This window comes from Dendrobates tinctorius, unplaced genomic scaffold, assembly GCF_039654945.1.
Source record: "Dendrobates tinctorius isolate UK_male_01 unplaced genomic scaffold, ASM3965494v1 ptg000098l, whole genome shotgun sequence".
Taxonomy (NCBI): domain Eukaryota; kingdom Metazoa; phylum Chordata; class Amphibia; order Anura; family Dendrobatidae; genus Dendrobates; species Dendrobates tinctorius.
Genome location: NW_027361766.1, coordinates 18120387 through 18139991, shown reverse-complemented (window position 1 = coordinate 18139991; position 19605 = coordinate 18120387). Strand labels below are relative to the sequence as shown.

The window sequence follows — 19605 nt, the reverse complement described above, 5'->3', positions numbered from 1 at the left end:
TGACAATTTTAACCTGCTGCGTGGAACTCCCTGACGAGTTAGGCTTTAAGGCAAAAAATAATTTACAATTATTTTTGAAACTCAAAAATTTAGATCGATCCCCAAAAAATACATCAGGTGTAGGGATCTTTGGTTCAACAGCATGCGAATGAGCAAGGTAGGCGGAAATTCCCCGCACTTCCGCAGCGAGCTGCTCCACATGATCAGACAATTGCTTTATCTCCATTGATAGAAAAAAAAATTCCCCCTACGGCCTCAGAGATATAGAGGAAAGAATATACACACTTTTTTTTTTTTTTTTTTTAAACACAATTGTTTCCTGCTATTGAGTACCCTAGGATCTGCGGTATGGCGGGTGATTCTGTTATGACTGAGTCACCGTAGGAGGCAAAAACAGAAATGCTAGATAAGTCCAGAAAACCAGAGAGGTTGGCAGCTATCGGATTGCAGACCCCTGAACCTATCAACACAACTAGCCCTGACTTCCATACTGGGGATCCCTTTACGAGAGCCTGAGATCAGAACCAGAGAGCTGAGTGGATTTGCCCTGACTTGCGTACAGGAGATCCCTTTAAGAGAGCCTGGGGTCAGTACCAGAGCATTTGAAGGCAATTGCCCTGACTTCTATACCGGAGATCCCTTTAAGAAAGGCTTGGGGTCAGTACCAAAGCGCAGAGTGGATTTGCCCTAACTTCCATATCAATGATCCCTTTAAGAGACCCTGGGGTCAGAACCACAGAGCTGAGTGGAACGGTCCTAACTTCCATACAGGGGATCCCTTTAAGACAGGCCTGGGGTCAAAACCAAAGTGCTCTGTGCTCCTTACTGGGGGACATGTTATGATTGAGTCACCATAGGAGGCAAAAACAGAAATGCTAGCCAAGTCCAGAAAACCAGAGAGGTTGGCAGCTATCGGATTGCAGACCCCTGAACCTATCAACACAACTAGCAGTAGCCGTGGGGGGTTCCTACGATGCCCTAGACCCCTCGATCACAGCCGGAGAATTAAATAGCCTAAAGACAGAAAGGGAAATCTAAACTGCCCCAGAGCAGACCCCAAAGCAAAAGGCATCCCCCACATATAATGACGGTAAAGCAAGAAGAAAGAACACAACACAGACAGAAAGATAGGCTGAGCAAAGACGGGGCCCAAGCTAACTAGATAGGAAAGGACAGGAAGGCTGCTGTCTGCAATCCGTGAAAAACCCTATGAAAATAAGAGCCAACAGACTGACAGTGAAAAAGGCCCTGAAGACGCTAGGCTTCAAAAAGACTATGTCTGTACTCAGGAATATTCTGAAGACCGAGCAACAGGCAAAAGAAGAATCAGCTCACTCCTGCAGTGAATGGCAGAATCCAGAAAAGCAAGGCAAACAAAAACAAAACACAAATGCTAAAAGGCAAAGCAGAAAACTTAGCTTTAGAGAAGCAGGAATCAGACTGGTTTCCTAGAAGTCCACAGAGAAATCACCCGCAGGGCAGAAGGGCGTCGGCAGCCTTATATCCAGTCCGTGACTCCACTCAGCCAGTCATCATCATTAGACTCAGGTGCCTGATAATCAGGCTCATTACCTTCCTTTACCAGAATAGGAAGTTCACCAGACCTCAGTGACGAAGGGGAAAATGAACTCACAACAGGGACAGACAATAGCTGGGAGCTTAGGTTCCCAGGGATGCTAGATTTCTCCCACCCAGTCAGTGTTTGCTGAGGTGTTGTCAAGTGGGAAAACTTGCTCATAGCAACCATTCACAGCTCAGCTTCTTTTAACCAGCTCTGGGGAAATGAGAGATGCTTAGTGATTGGTTGCTATGACCAACAGTTTTCTTTGCAATCAATCACAGCTCAGCTTCTTTTGAACAGCTCTAGTGAAATGAAAGATGCTTCGTGATTGGTTGGTGATACATACATACATACATACATACATTCAGTTTTATATATATAGATTGGAAATATAGTACATAGCCAGAATGCTAGTCAAAATAGGTTATAAGCGATACTGATTTTGATTTATTATATATTCTGGTACATTTTCTTGTTGTGCTACATATTTCCCAAGAAAAGTTCTTCAAGATCTTGATCTATTTACAGTTATATATGATCTTAATTCATAATATATTCACACGTCTCATGTCCATTGTAGAGAATACACCATATAAAGACGAAACAGGCAACGTTTTCTGTTACTGTCTATCTATGCCCTGTATCTGACAGGTCATGTACTGTATGTTCACATCTGACCTCCGTATAGAAGAGAATATGGTGAACGACCTACAAATGCTTGTTTAAGCTGTTTATGTGGAGCAGAGCATAGCCTGATCCATGATCAGTGAGGATTTCTTGTTTCTAGCACATGATTTTAGTTTAGGGTGGAACATGTTAATTGAGGCTATCTAACTCAACCCTATAATGAAAAGATTAAGGTCACAGAAGCCTCAGGATGTGCTGGAAATCTACCCCCTGCTGGTAAGCCAGTGACTACACACCAGCTCAACTTTATCAGACTGATAACTGAATTGGAAGTGACTGAAAAGCTCACATCTGTGTTTTGTTGTGCTTTCTTTACATTATAGAAAAAAGTATTGAGACATACGATTTAATCATTGAATTTAAATTCTTCATTCAGTCCCATTGTCGAAGATGCATAAAATTCTGCACCTAACTATGCAATGTTCCTTCACAAACATTTGTGAAAGAATGGGTGGTCCTAAAGAGCTCACCAAATTCTGTGCGGTATTGTAAAAGGATAGTTTGTAGAATTACCAAATCCCCCCAATTGTTCCATGAGCTACTGAATGTTGTTATGGAAAAGTGTAATATGTTTAGGAACCACAGAAATTCCGCCACTGACCACATAAGAGTGGGGTTGCTGATTGCTCAAGGAGAGAGGTCTTGATTCATCAAGATCGGAAATTTTATCTCCAGTCTTGATGAGTAGCCAGGTTGTACCAGATGCTCCAGGTTCATTAAGAGGCGCATGCGTGTGCCTGCATAGAGGTATGCACCAGTTCCAGCTGGAGTGAGATTTGTGGTTTAGCGAACTCCGCTCGTCATGAATTTGATGAGCGGTCAACACTCCCCAGCTCTGGCGTAGGTTCAACCCACTTTGTCAGAGTTGAGGGGAAAATGGAGTCAAAACGCCAAATATTGCAAAAAAAAGCCCTGAGAACTTCATGGCATGGGTTCCCATGGCTGAGCAACTGTATACAAATCTTACATCATGAAGCCCAGTACCAAAGAGTGGAATGGACTGGCATCTGAAGTGGACTTTGGAGCAGTGAAAATGTGTTTAGCGGAGTGACAAATCACTATTCTGCCTGGCAATCTGATGGACAAGTCTGGGTTTTGTAGATGCCAGGAGAACATTCTTTGCCTGACTGCATAGTGCCAACTGTAAAGTTTGATAGAGGAGACATAATGCCACGGGATCATCTTTCAGGTGTTGGCTTCGGCTCTTTCGTTCCAGTGAAGGGAAACGAATGCTTCAGCATACCAATGTATGCCTACAACTTTGTGGGAACCGTTTGGGTAAGGTGCTTTTCAATTTCAGCATAACTGAGCCCCCATACACAAAGCAAGGCATATGAATGCATAGTTGGGTGAGATTGATATTGGAAAACTTGAGAGGTCCACACATTGCCCTGACCAAAACCTCATCAAATACCTTTGGGATGAGCTGTGATGGAATTTGTAAGCCAGGCCTTATCATCCAGCATATTATCTCTAAAATCATGTAGAAGGCCTCCCCAGAAAAGTGGACGTTGTTTTAGCTGTAAAGGGGGCTGACTCCTGTGGATTTAGAATTGGATGTCATAAAAGCTCCTGTAGGTGTGATGTCTAGGTGTCCTCATTCATTTGTACATATAGTGTATAGCATAATATTGGATTGTTTACAGGATATGGTACATGGAAAATTATTTTAGTACATTGAGTTGAAATGTCCTTTTAACTGGAAACCATAGTCTTCTCCATTTGCAGAAAAACTCTACTGACTGCAGACTAACGGGGCACATGGCAGACTGGTATCTGTTTAGCACTGAAAACTGACTGCCAAAGCTTATTTCACCTTTCAACTATTTAGCTGCTTATCCCGTACATCAAATGACCTGCCCTGCTCTTATTTATCCCCTGCTACGTCTTCTTATGTCCATGACACAAGCATGTGCTTTCTTTCCATTTTCCACTTCCAATTCTTAAAGGCAGGCAACAGCTAGAACATGCTTAAGTTTCGTGTTGGCGGAAGGGACAGGTATGTACAAATTTCCCTTTAACCCTTTACATTATTATATACATATCAAAGACACTTGGCCAGCTGGATTTTTAAGTTTTCATTTATTTATTTTTTTCATCATTTATTCAGCACCCCTGACAACGTATGAGGGAAGTAGTGCTGCATTGCAGTATCTACTCCTAAAGAAACAGAACCTCTGATGTAGAGCTTTAGAGAATATTATATTTTTACTCTGTTCCTCCGCAGTTAAATATTTAATATATGTACTTTGGTTTTCACATTGCTTTATGCTTAGAGAATTCTCATTATCATTCATCCTATTGGCATGAGTTTAGGTCTTATCAGCCACATGCCTTTTTACTCCCAGCTTTGAAGTGGAAGACGCACATAGATCAGAAACCAAGCAAGTCAGGAAACAACGGAAATGGAAAATTCTGAATGGACAAAACATGCTTATTGTCAGATATATTTAGTCAACTGTTCATTGCGAGGACCTGCTCACCAATAACATGGAAAGGTGATGACATGTCAGACACCAGCGGTTTTTAACTTGCAGATCCTGTTGTTCCCTGACATGTGCCGATTACGTACAGACTTCCAACCACAATTATATGGTGCTCACAAAGTGAAACAATTGAGGGATCAGCCTTGGTTGCATCATTATAGCAGCTGTAAAGATATATAATATATAAGGGTGTACTAGGTGTTGATCTAGTGTTGGACGTCTTCATTATGACTGAAGAACATGCACAATGCACATCTTGTTCATTAGTGGTAAGAACTGGGATTAATGATTCATCCCAGGTGTTGTTCTTGTTTGTTACATTCTTACCGATTAGAATTTTAATGAACCCGTAACTTATGAGCATGTGATCTATTCACTTAGAATAGTGCAGAAATTACTATGAAACTGCTAAAAGACCCTGGTCTATAATATTTATTGCAAGGAAAAAGAGAGCTCTTAAATGGGTTATCTGACTTCATTACGGGGTTGGTCCGAAAGTAACATTTATTGTAATCCTAAATGTCTGTTTAATGGCATAATCTAATATCTTTTCTAATGTACCTAAATTAAAAAGTCCCTTCTCTCACTACACTAACTGCTTTATTTTTTTTTTTTTTTTACTATTTCCAGTTTGCTGACGCTTCGTTTGAGAATCCAAGTGCATGCTGAGATACTCAAGTTGTCACCAGGGTCAGGGACTGCACAGCCTCTGCCCTCACTCTGAAACGAAGCATCATCAGTGATGTCCGGTTCAAGGGCTGGGCTAGTCCCTACTCTACTGAGCATGCGTCGGTTGTCAGCTCCAACGTATGCTCAGTTACTTGTCACTGTGCAAAATGCTCTTTAAAGGGAACCTGTCATCAGGATTGTGCACAGTAACCTACACACAATGTCAGGTCGGCGACATTATATTGATACCTTGGTAGATGAAAAGCCGTCTTTTGGTTGTGGTTTAACTTTTTTTTTCTGAGCCTGCGCAGTAGCAGTTATCGGTAAGCTATGAGGCAGGTCAGTGAGGGATCAGTGACCTGTCAGCAGTCTGCATTATGAATACCTAATCAGAACACCACATAAAGACCCCCCCACAGACCGTCCTGGGGCACGGGCATATCATTAACTCAAAACTGCAAATAAAGATTAAAGAACAACCACAAGACGGGTTTCATCAACCAAGGTATCTTAATCAATATAACGGCTCCGTCCTGACACTATCTGTAGGCTACTGTGCACAATCCTGCTGACAGGTTCCCTTTCAGGGATCATACTGTATTGGGGTCACCATACTTTGCTGGGGCAGTTGAGGTGCAGTACAGTAGGGTCACCATACTGTGCATGTGGAGGGTACTCTGGAAGAATTCACTTTGGGGATATGATACAGTATTTGTGGGGCACTTTTGTTGGAATCTTACTTTATAGCTGCAATGAAAGGGGAATCTAGGGCTTCAACAGGAGGAAAATTACTTTGTAAAGTTGCAAAGGTGTGAGATATTCTCTTCTGTGACCCCGCCGAATATTACCGTAATTATTTTTTTATGTTGGGGGGCCCAAATAGAACTTCTGCCATGGTGCCCCATGATTTCTATGTACCCCCTGCTCCTAGGATTCATTGCTTCTGCAGACTCTTGAAAGAACTGAGCAAGCAAGCAGCCTGCAATACATACATCTTATGCCCAGCTTAACCATACATTTTTTTTATTTTCAGTTGATATAACTGCTTGAGCAGGGCTGTGGAGTCGGTAAGCCACAGTTGCGACTCCGACTCCTGGATTTTATCAGGCTCCGACTCCGACTCCTGGATTTTATCAGGCTCCGACTCTGGCTCCGACTCCTTCATAAATGGCCAATTCATAACAACAAATTTACTGTTGTAAAATATTAAACATCGTGCTTATTCAGTTTCTCACCATCATATAAGTAATCAGACCACTTAGAGCAAAAACTACATTTATTAGAATACAATTAGAATATAGCAAATAACTTTTATAAACTTTTCTAAACTGTAAGTAAATATGCAATAAACACTTTTTATGCAGTTAATAAGAAGAAATCTATAAATTTGTCCTCAGAAAAAGTATTGCCTCTGTCAGATCCTCCTTCATGGATGCCCTTAAATCTGATCTAATTATTTTGATAGCAGAGAACAACCTCTCTACACTAACTTGTGTTGGTGGCAAAGCAGTAACCACTCGGGCAACATCTCTGACAATGTCAGGATACAGAGGAATCGCTTGTTGCACTGTTATTTTTGATGAACGGTCAAATTTCTCAATTTCTTTTAGTGCACATGAAAAATTCTGCTGAAATGTACAGGCTGTGTTCCTTGATGGGGATGACTCTTCTTCTATGCGGGAACGCTTTGCACGGTCCTTGTGATCCAAATATTTTTCGAAATTAAATTCATCAGTTGATGATGAGGGTGAAGATGTGGCAGGACGACCAAATTCTTCTTGTTCCTCCTGACTGTTCTGCAACCCTTTCATCCTTACTGCTATTTCAAACAGAGCTTCTTTTCCTTTACTTAGCTGTTGATCATCTAGAAGAATCCGATGCATTGGGTCTACATAAACAGCTGCCAAAAGAATATTGTTTTGTAATAGTAGCTCCTCTCTCCGTTTCATTGATGTAGCAATGCCACTTGCAATTAACCCTCCTCTTTGGGACAGGCAAAACATCAGGTTCTTCCACTCCTTTAAGAAAATACCTGGAGTTAAGTCCTCTGCTTGTAATTTTTTAGTCACTGTAAATGGGTGCTCTAGCAATTTTTCCAGCTCAGTCACCTGATTCCACTGACTTTCATTTAGCGTCAGTTGAGGGTTAGCCATGTCTACAAGAAAGGTTTTCAGTTCAACCAAGCGCTGAATCATTAAGTAAGTTCTGCCCCATCGTGTGGCTTGATCAATAATTGCCCCTTTTCCAGCACGTCTCTTCAAAATTGAGTCAACTTTAGGGGTTCTGGCAACAGTAGCCAATTTTCTCACCTTGCCAATCAGTGCAGCAGCATGTCCTTCTTGCAGACTGTCTCTTTTATAGCCAGCTGTAGCGTATGCACAACACAGCGCATGTGATGAATGAAAGAACATATTGACACAGTTTCAACAAGATCATCTAAACTATCATGTTGCTGTTCATCTGAAGCAACTTCAGTTTGCTCCTCAGTTACAATACTGTGTTCCTCTATTTCAAACATTTCTGTGTCTGTGGACCCAGAATGTTCTTCTAGCTGCTGGTCACCATCATTACTCTCATTCATTAGCTTAATAGTACTTATCATATTTGAAGCATTGTCAGTTACGACAGAAAGAACTTGCTCTTTTTTAAGTTCGTAGTCTTGCAGAACCTTTTCCACCAAGACCTGGAGAAACTCACTGGTGTGATGAGCTTTGGTGTCTTTTACTGCCAATGTCTTGGTAACTATTTCATTTTTGTCACAAACAAATCGGACATTGATGGCAAAATAGTTCACTCTGTGACGTGTGCAGGCATCCATTTTAAGAAACAGAAAGCGTCCCTTGAGAGTTTTTTTAAGTTCTTCCTTTTGTTTAAAAGCTTCTTCGATTACTAATTTTCTAATACTCTCTCTCTCCAGAGAAACACCAAGCTTGCGGGGCATTTCCCCATTCAGACACATAAAAGCTGGTCGTGAAAATAATGAAATAGGCACACTATCCTTTACAACAAGCTCTATGATCTGTTTTTTAAATGTATCTACTGTCATTGTCACAGTAACTTTGTCACTGACAAAATATCTTGCAACTGATGGCTGCAAAGTTCTCTGCTCCTTTGTTTGGCTGGAAGAGCTGGGCACTGGTTCATTGGTTTGGATGCAGTCTTTCTCATCCACTGCTTTCAGTACTTCTGGATGAAAGCGCTGTAAATGTCTCTTTAGATTAGAAGCTCTGGTAGGAGCATTTTTATCTTTGCCTGAATATGCACTCATCTTGGCTTCACAGCATTTGTTTTCGTCTGGATCATTTGTCATACACTGACAGACATAATGTTTTCTATCTTGAGTGATGGTGAAATGTTCAAATACAGCTGATTTAATGTGATGCTTCTTTGACATTCTCAGGTTTTTAATTCTGCATTCACAATCCAAATGACAATTGTTTTTCCTAAAAACAATTGTACAAAATTATTGCCAGGTCGTACAACTGATATAGTGGTCAGTAATACTGTTATTATTCCTCATGTACTCACAGTTAACTGATGCAAAGTTTGTTGAAAGGATAATACTTCTTACAGTCTTCCTCTTCTGAGTAGCAGGCAGCTGTGAGATGCTTGGAAGATGCACACCTAGTATGATCTAGTCTAGAGGAGGAGCTTTACTACTAAGAATTTGCAACACATTTTCACTTTCAGTTTCATACATTGTAAGTAGGGGGGTTGGGGCAGCATGAGGTTAACCAAGTATAAGATTAGATAAGGGCAGTGGAGAACAGTGACACACAAGTAAGAAATGTCTCTATCTCCAGCAGAACTGCTTATTACTGTTGTTCATAGTTTGATAGAACATATATATATTTGAGTAACATTTATAAAATTCATATGAAAGTTCAATTATGAAATATTAATACATTTTTTTTAAAGCTGGAGTCGGAGTCGGTACATTTCTACCGACTCCGACTCCAACCAAAACTGACTCCGACTCCGACTCCACAGCCCTGTGCTTGAGGGCTTATTTTTTGCGGAGCGAGATGTATATTTGAATGGCTCCCTTCATTTTCCCAACTTTGTTGTAAAAAAATGGAAAAAAAACACCTCTAAGGCCTGTTTCACACATCAGTTTTTGTGTTCAGTCAAAATCCGCTAAAATGGCCGATAGCGGATCCGTTCCTGAACTGACCACAACGTTTGTCACCGGACCGTTATTTTAACGGATCCGTGAAAGGAAGAATTTTAAAGGAACCGCTCCGTTCGGGCATGTCGGCGGACGTCAAAATTTTGGCGGATCCGCAAAAAAACGGATCCAGCGGATGGCCATCCGTCAAGATCCGCTGGTAATGCAACTCAATGGGAAAAAAAAACGGATCCGCCCAAAAAAATGGCGGATCCGTTTTTTTGCAAAACGGCGGATTTTGATTGATGGACAAAAACTGATGTGTGAAACAGGCCTAAATGGTGTGAAATGGTGAACAAAATGCAGTTCCAACTTTTTTTTGGTTTGTTTGTTTTTGCAGCTATTCAGTGTGCAGTAAATTCAGTTAATGATTTGACAATACGATTCTCCTGGTCAGTACGGTTATGGCTCCATCAAAGTTTAACTCATTATATATAAATATACAGTATATACCGTATGTGTATTCGTGGTAAAAATTCTTTTTAAACTCTGTAAAAAAAAAAAGTGTGTCATTATTTTCTGAGACTTGTAACTTTTATATTTCATTGTTGATGGAGTTGTATGAAGTCTTGATTTTTGCTCACTGAGCTGTAGGTTTTATAGATACCATTTTGGGGTACAAATGTCCTTTTGATCTCTCTTTATTGCATGTTTTTTGGGGGCTGACAGTAAGAAGGCCATTTGGGCTTTTCAGTATTTTTTATTAATGGCGGTTAATGAACAGTCTAAATAATTTTTTCAATTTCGCTGTCAGGGAATTAACATCAGCATTTATATGGTTAAACAGCAGCGATCAGATGCTGGCTTTAAGAGCATGCTGTCAGACAGTATCACAATTTCTATTGCTCTGATTTGTATCATATCATTTTCTAACTTGCGTAAACATTTTGGTCTGCAATCATTACTCCGATTACAATTGTAGTGTTCAAACGGTTATCTGAAAAGATATTAAACATAGAACCAAAGGGTTTATTTAAAAAAAAAAAAATGAATGGGGTTGTCAAGCACTCTAAAAAGCCTTTCTAACGATCAATATAAACAGGGCGTTTCTTTTACTAATATAATTTGATTACTCCCAGTATCCTGTTTGCCTAAATCAGTCACAGGGATATTATTGAAGAGAAATAGCGCAATAGTGCATTATCCAGTGTAGGTATATCAATTGAAAAATAATACACTCACCAGATGGAGCTTGTAATAAGCATGGAGGATTCGCTGCTGCAGAAACCACAGATCCACGAGGGACCGACGTAGAAGATGCAGGATAGGAAAAAAGTGGTCAGACAATCCGCGCTGTGAATCACCGTGAACAGCTACCACCACAGTGTTTTCTACTCGACGCGCCTCGAAGTCCCACAAAACTCCCTCCTCAGGTTTTTTCCTATCCTGCATCACACGACTGCACCATTTCGATCTCCTGACACGTCCACTGACATTCAGGTGCCTCATGAGTCTGTTGCATCCTATATCTGAGCTTTGCATATCAAAATCCAGCTTTTTTTTTAATTTTTTTAAAGGGACTGTATGATAAAGGAACTCCAGATACTGGTACTTGTGGTTTTAGTTTTTACTTTTTGAACGTGACAGACTCTATTAGCATACATTGTGGGAGAAATATAAAAGGTTTTTATGGGTGATACATGGGGAGTCAGGGGGTTACATAAGTATTTAGGGAACACATAGCTGACACTGTATACAATGATATTTTTAGCTGGTAGGACAGAAAAGTGGTGACAGATTCCCTTTAACTGCCTCTGGACCGCACATAGACTTTAAATGTCTAGGCAATCCCGCCTAGACTCTGCAGGGATGTGCTAAAACGTCTCTGCATGGGAGCACTGTTATGCATGATCATGTAACTGCGGAAGAGACGGTACTGATGGTTTATTAAGACTTTTTAATGTTGATTGTGATATGGCACATAAATGTGTTTTTGTTATTTTGTTTTAGTTTTTTTTCAACATAAAAACTTGATATAAACAATAGGTAATTCCATGACACATTTCCGTTAATTTATAGCTAATGTAGTATTTATAAAACAAATGAAACATCGCTAAAATGAAGTCTTTGCAATAATTGATTACTCTGTCGCCTCATTGGGGGACACAGAACCATGGGTGTTATGCTGCTGTCCACTAGGAGGCCACACTATGCATAATCTGAAAAAGATTAACTATGGCTCCTCCTCTGCAGTATACACCCCTGGATGGCGTCAGCCTTCTTCAGTTTTTGCTTAGTGTCGCAAGGAGGCACACCTAAAGAATTTTTTCCTTTTTTTTATTTCCGTTTTTCCGGATGACAGATGAAGAAAAGTGGGTCTCCTGTGAGACTCCCAGCATGGCTCCTTCCTCGGCCCCCTATTAGGGGTGCCCAGTTGAAGTTGAGATGGCGGTTCCCCATGTCGCTCCTTCCCCAGTCCTGCGGGTGCTGGTTCGAAGTTGAGACCCCCCTCCTTCCCCAATTCCTTTTGGTCTTGGGTTGAGGTCGAGGCGAGGAAGAAGCCCCCTGACGGTGACAGCAGCACCCTCCCTAATCCCCCTCTGGGAGTATTAGGTTGAGACGCCTCAGGTAGGGTCTGTACCTTGGCAACCTGCACAGTATCCAGGGACCACAGCCAGCTGTGGGCTCCTGTCGGGGCCGGGGGGAGTGCGGGCAGGCATAGCACATGCAGACACAGGGCTCCCTGCGCCCCTGTCTCTGCGGCAGCATCAGTCTGTAGCGCCTCAGAGGAACCCATCTCAGGGCCCCACTTCAGATGGTGGCCCCACCGCTAGCCTGCCTTTCAATCCGGGGGGTCCGGTTAAAATCCGACCCCCTCCCGGACTACCGCGCCAGCCTGGAGCCCTTTCTGGGCATAGATGTCTAATTTAGGCCGCTAGCTGAGGTCACTGTCTCCTCTCTGCCCCCCGGATGACAAATATGACACTCCACAGTGTCATAGAAGGGGCAGATCGAGGAAGAAAGGGCGCGTTTTAACACATCTGCCCGCTCTTTCTCAGCTCTCCGCCCCCTTCTTCCCCCTCCTCATCCTGTTGGCGGCCATTTCTGATGCAGGCATCACCAGCCAGTCTCAGGGGGGCACAGGACTGTGGATTTTCGGCGCTGGACCTAGGGGCACACTGGTGGGGTAAGATCACAGCTCGGGTTTTTTGTGCTCGGCTGTGAATCTGGATTCCCTGTAAGGCTCTCCTATAGGTTTCCCCTGCATATCCACCCCTGTAGGGCTCTCTCATAGCCAGCCCTTCCGCACTCTGAGCACTATGCCAGGCTCAAGGTACAAGAGAACCAGGCAGGACTGCTTTTATGCATTCTGCACAGCCTGCAAAACCACTCTCCCCAGTGGCAGCACGTACCCCCACTGTCGGGACTGTATCCAAAATACTGAGTCAGAACCCCAAGAGGCTCCTACCAATGCTTCAGCGGCTGCTACCAGGCCGAAATGGGCTACCCCGATGTCGCAGTCTATGACACAGTCCATAGATAACCTAACTTCCACATTACTCCAGGCTTTGCAGGGTCATGTCTCGGCTATGAGCGTTACCCAGCAAAGGGACAGGCCGTTTCTGGCTATCCCAGACGTAAGTGGACCCACACGTCGCGTTCCTCTGCGTCATCCCATAGCACACGGTCATCCCCCTCCAGTGAGAGACACCGTAGTTCCAGGTCGCCTAGACTGTCCCCTACCAGAGACAGACAACGCAGATGTCCGCAGGGACCCACGACTACAGAAGACCTCTGCCCTAGCTCACCCACCAGGGAACGCCTCAGTGATACGCAGGATTCGGAAGGCATCTGTGACTCCGACTCAGACAACGAAACGGAGAGGTCTCTGGTCCCTTGTCCCCCTAGCAATGCAGCACTGGTTGAGGACATAGTCTCTTCCATCCATCGGGTGCTCGACATTTCCAATCCAACCCCGGAAGCCCCAGAACACAAGATTTGCTTTGAAGGTGTTCTGAAACCACTTAAGGTTTTCTCTAACCACCCGGAATTTCAGACGATCCTTACTAAGCAGTTTTCGCAGCCTGAGAAGAAATTCACCAAGCGCAAATATTTGGAGGCCAGGTACCCCTTCCCACAAAAGGACACCAAGCAGTGGACAGATCCACCCAAAGTGGACCCACCAGTCTCTAGACTAGCAGCACAGACTATTCTCTCAGTGCCAGATAGCTCAACCCTCAGGGACGCAGCAGACCAGCAGGTAGAATGCATGGCTCGTTCAGTTTTCGAAGCAGCAGGGGCCTCCCAGGTCCCCAGGTTCGCTTCAGTTTGGGCGGCCAAGGTCATTCTGGCTTGGGCCAAAACATTGCAAGATGGCTTCCAAGCTTCAAATCCTGTCTGGCCAAGCGGTTCAAATAACAGTAGTAGCAGATTACATGCTTCATGCAGCCCTTGACTCCGCAAGAGGTGTAGCGGGGATAGCAGCAAACGCCATCACAATTCGGCGTATCCTCTGGCTGCGGGAATGGAAAGTGGATGCGGCCTCAAAGAAGTCCTTCACGCATCTCCCGTATCTCGGTGGCGGCTTTTTGGTAAAAAGTTGGACACAATGATGTCCAACACCACTGGGGGTAAGAGTACCTCTCTCCCTCAACTAAAACCTCAACGCACGTTTAAACGGCGTAACCAAACACGGTTCTGATCCTTTCAGAATTCTTCGGGCTGGTCCGTCTCGCGCCAAGCTCAAAATCGTAACCGATCTCCACGCAGGGACAACCCACGGGCGGCGCAGAGGCCGGACAGGACCTGACAGTCGAAAGCAGGCCAGGCGAAACCCAAGGGAGGAAAACCTCAGAATTTCGCCTCATCATGACTCACGAACTCCGGAAGACACCCCACCAAGTAGGCAGACGACTTCTACTCTTTCAGCAAGTCTGACTGCCTATTACAGAAGACAGGTGGGTCAGGGAAATAGTGTCTTTCCGGATACAAGATAGATTTCACTTCCAGTCCACCGAACCGGTTCTTCCTCTCTGTTTCACCAAAAGCGCCAGACAAGGCTCGTGCCTTCCACCAAGCAGTCTCCTCTCTCCTTCAAGCAGGAGTCATAGTACCGGTTCCCGCGACTGAACGCTTCCGAGGGTTCTACTCCAATCTATTCGTAGTCCCCAAGAAAGGAGGCATCGTCCGGCCCATACTAGACCTAAAACACTCAACAAATATGTACGGGTCCGTCATTTTCGTATGGAGTCCCTTTGGTCCATCATTGCGTCCATGGAGCAGGGAGAATATCTCGCCTCCATAGACATACAAGACGCATACCTGCATATACCAATTGCTCCTGCCCATCAAAGATTTCTCAGGTTCGCGATCAACCAGGACCACTACCAGTTCGTGGCTCTCCCGTTCGGACTCGCCACGGCTCCCAGAACATTTACCAAAATCATGGCAGCCACCATGGACGCTCTACACTCCAGAGGCATTGTAGTCGTTCCATACCTGGACGACCTTCTCATCAAGGCTTCCACCTGCAAGGACTGCGAGGTCAGCGTCTCAATCACAATCAACACTCTGTGTCGCCTGGGCTGGTTAGTCAACTTACAAAAGTCATCTACTACCCCGAGTCAGTCCCTGACCTTCCTGGGGATGCTATTCGACACCTCCAGGGGTCTGGAGCTCCTTCCCAGGGACAAGGTACTGGCTCTCCATCTGGGAGTTCGCATACTCCTCCGCAATCCTCCCCGATCTCCAGTTTGCCATGAGAGTCCTCGGCAGGATGGCAGCAGCGATGGAGGCGGTACCATTTGCCCAGTTTCACCTCAGGCCTCTTCAACTAGCCATCCTCAAGTCTTGGGACAGGAATCCCTTCTCCCTCGATAGGGAGTTCCAACTGACATCGTCAACCAGAAGGTCCCTACACTGGTGGCTCAAGCCAACTTCGCTTGCAAGGGGCAAATCCTTTCTCTCAGGTCAATGGAAGGTCCTGACCACCGATGCAAGCCTGACAGGTTGGGGTGCGGTGCACCTACATCACAGGGCACAAGGCAAGTAGTCACCAGTGGAAGCGTCCTTGCCCATCAATATCCTGGAAATTCGGGCCATCTTCCTGGCACTGAGAGCCTTTCATCACTTGCTGGCAGCCTCATATCAGGATACAGTCGGACAATGCCACAGCGGTGGCATATGTGAAATCACCAAGGCGGGACCCGCAGTGCCCAGGTGATGAGAGAAGTGGCACATATACTCCACTGGGCGGAAGACACGAGGTCGGTAATCTCTGCGGTCCACATTCCGGGTGTGGACAACTGGGAAGCCGACTTCCTCAGTAGATGAGGAATGGACTCGGGGGAGTGGTCTCTCCATCCCGAAATTTTTCACCAGATCTGCCATCACTGGGGGACCCCGGACGTGGACCTAATGGCATCCCATCTCAATGCCAAGGTCTCCAATTTCATGGCCAGGACACGTGACCCGCGGTCGCTCGGAGCGGATGCCCTGGTTCAGGACTGGACCCAGTTCCAGCTTCTGTACATTTTTCCACCCCTCCCCCTGATCTCCAGGGTCGTGAGGAAGATCAAACAAGAGGGAGTTCCAACCATCCTGATCGCGCCGGACTAGCCCAGACGTACGTGGTATGCCGACATCGTACAACTTACAGCAGACGCCCCCTGGCGTCTCCCCGACCATCACGACATTCTGTCACAAGGTCCATTCTACCATCAGAACTCAGGGGCCCTCAATTTGATGGCGTGGCCCTTGAAACCTGGGTTCTAACCCAGGCAGGGCTCTCACTGGATGTCATTACGACCATGATCAGGGCAAGGAAGCCAGCCTCCGCAAGATTTATTACCGTACCTGGAGAGCTTTCTTTACCTGATGCGAATCTCGCGGACAGGTCCCACTCCCATATTCCCTCCCGAAGGTACTCGGTTTTCTTCAATCGGGCCTGGATGCCAGGCTTATCCCTATGCTCGCTTAAAAGCCAGGTGTCAGCGCTTTCAGTGCTTTTCCAAAGGCGTATTGCTAACAAGCCGCAAGTTAAGGACCTTTCTCCAGGGAGTTTCCCGATTAGTTCCCCCCTACAGACGTCCACTGGAAACGTGGGACCTCAACCTGGTCCTGACAGCATTGCAGGCACCACCTTTCGAACCCCTTAAGGAAGTCCCACTCCACATTCTGTCGCATAAGGTGGTTTTTCTGGTGGCAATCACCTCGCTGCGCAGGGTGTCTGAATTGTCAGCACTCTCCTGCAGACGGCCTTTCCTAGCCTTCCACCAGTACAAGGTGGTTCTCCGTACAGTACCATCCTTCCTTCCGAAGGTTGTGTCCAACTTCCACCTCAATGAGGAAATTTCACTGCCATCTCTTTGCCCGGTTCCGGTTCATAGAGTGGACAAGGCTCTGCATACGCTTGACCTTGTCAGGGCATTGCGTATATACGTGTCTAGGACTGCACCCTTCCGGAAGTCTGATTCTCTTTTCCTTCTTCCGGAAGGTGTTCGCAAGGGTCTGCCGGCTTCCAAAGCTACCCTTGCCAGGTGGATCAAGTCAACCATACAAGAGGCTTACCGACTTAACAATTCTCTTCCGGCCGGTATCACGGCACACTCTACGCGGGCAGTAGGGGCCTCCTGGGCCATTCGGCACCAGGCTTCGGCACAACAAGTGTGTAAGACGGCCACTTGGACTAGCCTACACACGTTTACGAAACACTACAGTGTTCATACCCAGTCCTCAGCGGATGCGAGCCTGGGTAGATGGGTTCTGCAGCTGGCAGTGCCCCAAGTTTAGGGACCTGCTAGCACAATATTCGTCCATTGCTTCCCACCCAGGGACTGCTTTGGGACGTCCCATGGTTCTGTGTCCCCCAATGAGGCGACAGAGTAATGGAGATTTTTGTGTACTCACCGTAAAATCTCTTTCTCTTAGCCTCCAATTGGGGGACACAGCTCCCACCCTGTTGCCCTTACGGGCCGTTGTTTATGGTTGAGTTCTCATATTATTCTTTGAGCTCATACATAGTAGCCTTCTTACAGGCATGGTTATGTCGTTTCTGTGACCTTCCTCCTAATGCTTTTGCACAAAACTGGAGAAGGTTGACGCCGTCCAGGGGTGTATACTGCAGAGAAGGAGCCATAGTTAATCTTTTTCAGATTATGCATAGTGTCGCTTCCTAGTGGACAGCAGCATAACACCCATGGTTCTGTGTCCCCCAATTGGAGGCTAAGAGAAAGAGATTTTACGGTGAGTACACAAAAATCTCCTTTTTAAGGCCCTACAGTACACTAAAGAGAAGTGCAAGGGGCTTTGTGTGGATTAATGTATGGGGGTACAGATGTCCTTCTGCAATGTTATAGGTGCATGATTTCCTGTTATGTAGAATCCTGTGACTTCATGCCACTCTCATGTGATTAAGCTTATTTTTTATGTAAGATATGTTTATTCATTGACTTTCTTTATTCCTATAGCCACAATGCACACCTCCGCACCCTCCTGCACCCAGTGACTGGACTGATCCCAAAGAAAACTGGGCGACTGGGGTGAGTTTGTAATCTGCTTTTGCAGGACTCTCTATGACTGATGTCGGGTTGCAATCCTTGAACTCTCGGTTTCTCTGCAGATCTGAGATGAGCTCAGAGGCTGGAGGAAAGCGAACTACCAACCTTTCCAACGAAAATTCCTCATTCAGCATGGTTTCTGACACCATTCAAGATGGTCCCACCATAAGGGTGAGCTTATTATTTTCATAAAACATACGGTGGTCTTAATTTAGGAAGCCATACTGTAAAGGGGTTGTCAGGTCCATTGAATTACTTCACTAAAATTTTTGAATGTTTTAAAATAGCAAACTGAGTAGTTCTCACTTTATTGACCCCTTGTTGCCCTTGTTCTATCTCTTACCAGGTCTCTTTGCTTGGCTTCCAACAATATTGTGCTGCAGCCCTTCACTTGATTTAGCAGTTACCTCATTGGTGCATGCTGCAGTCAGTGGTTGGTTGCAGCCGTCACATGTCTGTGTGAAAATTTTATTGCTGGAGACTTGCATGGTACCCAGGAAGCAGTGACATGGGTTTGGTAAGGTAGATATTAGGGCTTATTTAGATGTCTGTTTTTTTCACATATAGGAAGAACTGTCCAAGTTTCATCCAAGTTTGGTCCGAAATTTTCTCGGTTGAGAAAAACAAAAAGGTTTCTCTGCCTTCTCCTAGATAGCAGTCCATTATTTCCACAGACCCTTAAGGCCCCTTTACATATAGCTATGCACCAGCGATCCCGACCACGATACGACCCGGTCAGAATCGCTGGTGCATCGCTAAATGGTCGCTAGTGAGCTGCCAAACAGGCAGATCTCACAGTGACGTAGCGACGCAGTAGCGGTCGTTACTTACCTTTCAGACGCAGCGATGATGACGTCCACGCGTCGCTCGTCGGCGCCAGCAGGAAGCCCAGCAGGAAGCGCCCGACGAGAAGTGGAGCTGCATGATCTGGCGCGATCAGCGACAGGCAGCGGGGGAGCCGGTTGGAGGTAATTATCACACATAGCGATATCGCTAGCAATATCGCTGCTGCGTCACAAAATCGGTGATGTTTTAGCGATATTGCTAGCGATATCGCTATGTGTAAAGCCCCCTTTAGACTTGCTTTGCCAATTTAGATCTGACAATCAGATTAATATTGGACATGTCTCCGCAATTCTTCGTGGACTATTCAGTTCCCAAACAAAAAAAAAAAAGATGTGTGAACACATCCATAGACTACAGCTCTGGCAAAAATTAAGAGACCACTGCACAGTTTTATAAAAATCAGCTTCACTACATGTCTGGCAGCCATTCCATTCCAGTGTCAGTTGAATTCCGACCAGAGGACACCTCATTCTACTTAATGTGCTTCTGATTAGGTGATCACCTGAACCAAATCTTATTTAACGAAGGAAAGTATAAAAAACCCTGCTGTGGTGTTCACAATCCTCTTGCAATAGGACAAGCTGGATGGCAAAACAAGTGCTAGTAATATCCCAAAAGTAATAGCAATGAAAAAATAACTTTTAACCATGGCAAAGGAGTTGAAAAGAAAAGTCTTGAGTGAGGAAAAGA

General features: G+C 45.0%; 1 protein-coding gene across 14 annotated transcripts in view; it reads left to right on the top strand.

Moving 5' to 3' along the window:
• PLEKHA6 (pleckstrin homology domain containing A6) overlaps window positions 1-19605 on the top strand; it is a 280897-nt gene that overhangs the window by 188185 nt on the left and 73107 nt on the right. For all 14 annotated transcript variants that reach the window (XM_073587158.1, XM_073587153.1, XM_073587152.1 and 11 more), the window contains 2 exons: window positions 17980-18051; window positions 18132-18240. In XM_073587158.1, the coding sequence (XP_073443259.1) occupies window positions 18139-18240 (102 nt within the window). In that variant the 5' untranslated portion in view covers window positions 17980-18051; window positions 18132-18138. The remainder of the gene's footprint in view (window positions 1-17979; window positions 18052-18131; window positions 18241-19605) is intronic.